The sequence below is a fragment of the Lepus europaeus genome, chromosome 10, assembly GCF_033115175.1.
Source record: "Lepus europaeus isolate LE1 chromosome 10, mLepTim1.pri, whole genome shotgun sequence".
In the NCBI taxonomy this organism is placed as follows: domain Eukaryota; kingdom Metazoa; phylum Chordata; class Mammalia; order Lagomorpha; family Leporidae; genus Lepus; species Lepus europaeus.
In genome coordinates this window covers 16907530-16914067 of record NC_084836.1, presented here as the reverse complement: position 1 = coordinate 16914067, position 6538 = coordinate 16907530, and the positions used below count along the sequence as shown (strand labels likewise).

Sequence of the window (6538 nt, the reverse complement as noted above, 5' to 3'; positions counted from 1 at the left end):
CCTTTCCTGAGAATCTTAGGCGTTCTTGTATCTCTTTTATAAAATTCTCTTGTGCATATTTAAGTATATTATGTAATGTTACTGGATACATATAGTAACAAGGTTACTACAATGAAGCAAATTAACATATCCATCATCTCACAGAGTTGCTTTTAAGTGTGTGTGGCAAGAGCAGATAAAATACACTCGCTTGGCAGGAATCTCACCTACACTACCTAATGTAACAGTATGTATCTCTTTGAATGTGATTCTGTGCAAAATCCCAAGGCAACTTCGTTTTGTTAAGGGTTTCATGACTGCTGGCAGAGACAGTGTGGTACAATGGTCAGGCTGGGGGGGTGGGGGTGGGGTGGTGCTGGAATCAGACCTGCGTTTGAATCCTGGCTCCAGTCCTTTTTCTCTTTAGAAAATTAAGAAGCAGGGAGACAGAGGCAGAAGTGGGGGTGGCGGGTGGGGAATGGGTGAGAGAGCGCTCTGGGGCTGGTTCCCTGCCCAAAATGCCTGCACCCAGAGCCAGGAGCCAGGAGCTCAACCCAGGTCCGCGCGGGTGGCAGGGACCCAAGTACTTGAGCCATCACCGCTGCCTCCTTGGGTGCGCATTAGCAGGGAGCTGGATCAGAAGCGGAAGTGGATCTCCAACCCAAGCACTGACGTCAGACAAGGGCCAAGTGCCCGCCCCCAACCCTTTTTCTGTGTGTCCGGAGGTGATCGAGTTCCTTCTCTGTGCTCAGGGCCCCTCCAGGGAAGGGAGACAATGGAGTTGGCACACAGAAGGGCTTTAGGACCGTGGCTGGCTGTGGAAGGCCGGTGGTTGCTAGCCAGTAACCAAACAGAAATCTACCCCTGTCACCTGCTTAAACCAAAGGACAAACACCTGCCGGGGCTCACGGCGCCCAACCTTCCAGAAGGGACTCCCCCACCCAACACCCAACCTAGACTCTGCCGCTCCGCGCCTCGTGGCCGCCTGCCCGCTGACCCGGCGCCCTCGCATTCCGGGACGCCCCCGCCTGCCACGCCGGACCTTCCCCGTCCCTGGCCCGCGCTGCCCGCGCTTGGGGCCTGGACCGGGACCTCCCGCAGGTAGTGTGTGGTAACCGTCCCCGGTCTGAACGGATAGAGGTCAACGGACAATGCCGTCTCTTCCCCCGCAACTACCCCCACGGGAGGCTGCGGGTGCGGAGCGGGCACTTGGTCGCTGGCACACGCCCTTCCACCCTGAGCCGCGCTGCCCGGGGCCCCTGGCCGGCCACGTCGCCCCGGGCAGGGGCAGGGCTCCCCCGCGGGCCGCCCGGCGGCCGGCGCCCGCGGTCACGTGACGCCCCCTCGGCGCGCACAGCTGGAGGCGGGTCCCCCGCCCTCCCCCGGGAGCCGCGGCGCTGGAGCGGACGCGGAGCATTGTGGGCAGCGGGGCGGGGGTTGGGAAGATGGCGGCTCCCAGCCTCCTCAACTGGAGGCGGGTTTCCTCCTTCACGGGGCCGGTCCCCCGCGCCCGACACGGACACCGGGCCGTGGCCATACGGGAGCTGATGATCATCTTTGGAGGAGGCAACGAGGGCATCGCGGACGAGCTGCACGTCTACAACACCGGTAGGCGCGGCGACGGTTCCTCGGCCCCGCCTGCGGGAGCCGCTGAGGGGGAGGGGAGGCGAGGCGGCGGCTGCCGCGGCCCTGACAGCTGTCACCGCCCGGTCACGGCTTCCTCGGGCGGCGGGGATCGCGGCTCGGCCGGGTGTCTCGCGTCCCGCGGCGTGCTGGACGGCGGCTGTTTCCTCGCGGCCCGCGGGCGGAACGGAGCCCAAGCGGGGCGCGCCGGTCCTCGGGCGGGCGGCCCCGGGCCCGGGTCCCCGCCCCAGCCCTGCGGGGAAACGTAGGCGACAGAGGCGGTTTCCACCCGCCGGGACCTCTCCCCGAGGTTCCACTCCGGGGTCCCGAGATCCTTTTCCTGTCAAAAACGACAAAACCCAGTCTCTCCGAAGCTCCTCCGGGCCTCCCTCGATGTTGCCTGACTGCTTTAGGAGAAAGGGAGTCATGGGGGTGGGGAACGAGAGGCCTTCCGGTACTTTCACCCCGAATACCGCCCGGTGTCCGGCAGGGAGCGGGCCAGAGACCCCCCCGGTTGGTAACGCTCTAGTCTGGCAGCCAAGCGGCTCGGGTGAAGACGGGCCTGGCGCCCGCACCGGCGGTGCCTGTGCCGACGCCGGGCCAGGCGGCGCGCTCTGGGCTGCTGCTCGGGGAGCCAGAGGGGCTGTCCCAGCTCGGACGGCACTGCCGATCCCAAGTGCCAGGGCCAGGGCGGGCCCTGCCCCCGGCACCTCCGGGCAGTTGCCAGGAGGCCGTAGAAATGAAAAAGGAGATCCGCTTTTCCCACTTGTAAATACTTGAGCTGTCACGAGAGATGTGTTTCCATAGCGCGAGGGCCAACTACTGAATTCTGGGTCTGTTTCAGGACCAGTAACTTTTCTTGGACGCGAGAGCGTAATCGCAGGTGGCCGTTTAAAGGTTAAAACACCTGAGTCGAGGAGATTTGATTTTTTTCACCTTCGCCTCCTCCTGGCACCTCAGCATATAGTTAAAAAGCTATTTGACAGTTTGACACAATGTAAAGTCCTCGACTTTGGACCAATTAGACCTGATTTGAATCTTAATGTCCCAGTTGCCCAGGATCAGCACTGATGTTACCGAGCTGTGTAAGCCTCAGATTTTCCATTTGTAAATGAAATGAAGGGAAGAGGCTTGTAAGAATTAAATGCTGCAGGTGGGTTTTTTCTTTGTTCCCCAGCAGCAGCACTGTTGACATTTTGGGCTGACTGTAAGGCATTTGGCTGCATCCCTGGCCTTTCCCCACCACATGCCAGTCCCACCCCCATTTCCAGTTGTGACAACTAAGAATGTTTCCAGACAGTGTCAGATGTCTCCTAGGTTGGGTGGGTGTGGGAGGAGCCATCCCCAGTTGAGAACCACTGATAAAGCTGTCACATATGAAGTATATACTCTTAGAATGTGTTGTTTGTTATAATTGGTTTATTTCACTTTGGTAACTAGTTACGAATCAGTGGTTCCTACCAGCTGTTAGAGGAGACATCCCTCCAGGCTGCGCTGCACATGGATTTGTCTGTGATGGTACCAGAATATTAGTATTTGGGGGAATGGTTGAATATGGAAGATACAGCAATGAGTTGTATGAGTTACAAGTAAGTGCATTTACAATTTATCATTTCAACCTTTAATAACGCTTTAATAAAGGTATTGCTCATGGTCCTTCAAATAATTGCAACTATTTTATTAACATAATTAAATTAGTATAAGCTTCACATTTTATTCAAAGAAAATGTTTCCACATCAGAAGTCAAAGTTTCTAATGTGAGTCTTTTTCCCTGCCCAGTGTGCTATTGTGATATAACTAAGGTATCCGTTACCTTGTTTGTATATGTTGTATATGTATATGTTTAGTATCTAGTGCGGTAGTTCCTCAACTTTAGTCTGCAGCAGAAGAACCTGTAGGCCTTGAGAACACAGTGCTGGGCCAGCCTCCAGAGTTTCTGAGTCAGTGTCATCTGTACTGAGAGGCGAGCATTTGCATTTTTACCAAGTTCCCAGCTGATGCTGTTGGTCTCCACATCATACTTTGAAAACCACTGCTTTTGTCATATAGCAATTGTTACCCTAACTTAAAAAATTACTTTTTTTTTCGTTGACAATACATACAGAAGAGGGGTAATGGTTTCATGTAACTTTTGAAAATTGATTCTCATTGAACCAGACCTTTTTTGAGGCCTAGTTTACTTTTCCTCCTAATCTATGCTTGTGTTCCCAGGGTCAGCATCTTGAGAGTGTCTGCTAATTGAATGGGTTATACTTATTTACAAAAGACCCATTTCAAAAATAGCTTCAATAAAGAAAATACCCATGGCCAGAGAATAAGTTTTGAAAGTTGGCTTGTTAAATGAGCTTTATATTTATTTTAAGGTTAAAATATTTAGCATTCATGGATTATCTAATTTCAGAAAGTAAGAATACATAAATTATTTTTAAAATTAATTTATTTGAGAAGCAGAGAGAGAGAGAAAGAAAGAGCTCCCATCTGCTGGTTCGTTCCCTAAATACAATGATTGAGGCCAGGCCGGGACCAGAGCCAGAGTTTGGAAGTGGGGCAGGAGCCTAGAAGTCAGTGTTGAAGCCAGGAGCTGAGAACTCAGTCCAGGTCTCCCATATGGGTAGTAGGAACCCAATTACTTTGAGTCATCACTACTACCTCCCAGGGTTTACATTGGCAGGAAGCTGGAGTCAGGAGCTAGGGCTGGGAACTCTTTAAAGCTGTTAGTGTTTATTATTATTATTATTATTATTATTTTGACAGGCAGAGTGAACAGTGAGAGAGAGAGACAGAAAGGTCTTCCTTTTTCCGTTGGTTCACCCCACAATGGCCGCTGCGGCCAGCGCACCATGCTGATCCGAAGCTAAGAGCCAGGACTAGAACCCGGGGTGCCGGCGCCACAGGTGGAGGATTAGCCTGTTGTGCCGCGGTCCCGGCCTAGTGTTTATTATTATTATAAGCTTAGTTTGCCATTGTGAAGTCTGTGAGTTTGGAAGACTAGCCTGAATTTTTTTTTTTTTTACGTACATTTTAATTACAAAAGTTAGCTACTTATTTGTCATTTATCCCAAGAGTAGCTTATTTTGGACCCTTCTGATGAGATTTGGATAAAATACATTGTTATGATATATACTGTTGACAATATAGAAATGCTTTCCTGATTTTGTCTGATTGTGTTTATGCTCTTTTTTAGGCAAGTCGTTGGTTATGGAAAAAAGTGAAGCCCCATCCCCCTTCTTCTGGGTTACCTCCTTGTCCTAGGCTTGGACATAGCTTCTCTTTATATGGTAACAAATGCTATTTGTTTGGTGGCCTGGCAAATGAAAGTGAAGATTCAAACAATAATGTTCCTAGGTATGCTGACTCTTTCTCAGACCAAATACTTACTTTATGATGTGGATTAGAAACATCTTTAATTATTAAAAGGGCTGAAGCCTAACTTTGTTTCATTTAAATCTAACAATGAACAAATATGTATGCATTTGTGTTTTCTTTAGTCCTTGGAATATATTTGTTTTCAAAACTATGCTTTTTCTAGTCAGAAATCATTTTAAACTGATGTTAGTATTCTTACTTGTATCACTAAATTTGTATATATTAAAACAATGTATTATAGTTGCTTTATAAATAATAATGAAAAATAACAGAATTATTTTAAAATTAGGTTTCTCTGGGAATTAAACATTTTTTTAAAGATTTGTTTGAAATGCATTGGCTGTGTCTGAGTACCCAAGGTGAGTGGCAGGGAATGACAGGGTTAGAGAGAGAGAGAGAGGCAAAGAGATCTTCCGTATGCTGGTTCTCTGCCCGAATGACTGCATCGGCCAAGGCTGGCCTGCTCTCCCAAGTGCATCAGCAAGGAGCTGACATCAGAAGTGGGGCAGCCAGGACTTGAACCTGCATCAATATGGGTTGCTGGGATTACAAGCAGTGGCTTAACCTGCTGTGCCATGGTCTCTTACCCCACTTTGGGAATTTACTGACAAAAATATGACTATCAAATGAAAGCTGTCGTTTCTATTTTTCATATAAGAAGCTGTTAGAATGGTTCAAAGTTGACAGTTTTAGAAATCCTTTTCTCAGCCGGTGCTGCGGCTCACTAGGCTAATCCTCCTGCAGTGCCGGCACCCCAGGTTTTAGTCCCGGTTGGGGCGCCGGATTCTGTCCCGGTTGCTCCTTTTCCAGGCCAGCTCTCTGCTGTGGCCCGGGAGGGCAGTGGAGGATGGCCCAAGTGCTTGGGCCCTGCACCTGCATGGGAGACCAGGAGGAAGCACCTGGCTCCTGGCTTTGGATTGGCACAGCACGCTGACCGTAGCGGCCACTTTGGGGGTGAACCAACGGAAGGAAGACCTTTCTCTCTTGTCTCTCTCTGTCTAACTCTGCCTGTCCCAAAAAAAAGAGACTACACTTTCCTTATGAATTGGATTGGCATCTTTGTGGAAAAACAGTTAACCATAAATGTAATGGGGGTAGGCATTGGTTCAGTAGTAAGCCACCATTTGGGAAGCATGCATCCCATATTGGAGTTTCTGGGTTTGAGTTTTGACTCCACTATGATTCCAGCTTCCTGCTAATGCACACCTTGTCTCAAGTGACAAGCAGGTGATAGTTCAAGTACTTAGGACCTTGCCACTCATGTGGGAGATGCAGACTGGGTTCCTGGTTCCTGGCTTCCAGAGAATAGGAGATTTCTCTGTTTCTCTCTCTCTCTCTGTCTCCTGGCTTCCGATGAAAGGAAGATTTCCTGTCTCTCCCCTCCCCTCCCCTCCCTCCCCTCCCTCCCCTCCCCTCCCCTCCCCTCCCCTCCCCTCCCCTCCTCTCCTCTCCTCTCCTCTCCTCTCCTCTCCTCTTCTCTTCTCTTCTCTTCTCTTCTCTTCTCTTCTCTCTCTCTCTCTCTCTCTCTCTCTCTCTATTCCTCTGCCTTTCAAACAAATTAAACATTTT

At 50.4% G+C, this 6538-nt stretch overlaps 1 protein-coding gene across 12 annotated transcripts in view; it reads left to right on the top strand.

The window, feature by feature from the left end:
* The first annotated feature begins 1396 nt into the window (after positions 1-1396).
* HCFC2 (host cell factor C2) overlaps positions 1397-6538 on the top strand; it is an 83278-nt gene continuing 78136 nt past the window's right edge. For all 12 annotated transcript variants that reach the window (XM_062203005.1, XM_062203002.1, XM_062203006.1 and 9 more), the window contains exons 1-3: positions 1397-1587; positions 3043-3191; positions 4788-4948. In XM_062203005.1, the coding sequence (XP_062058989.1) occupies positions 1425-1587; positions 3043-3191; positions 4788-4948 (473 nt within the window). In that variant the 5' untranslated portion in view covers positions 1397-1424. The remainder of the gene's footprint in view (positions 1588-3042; positions 3192-4787; positions 4949-6538) is intronic.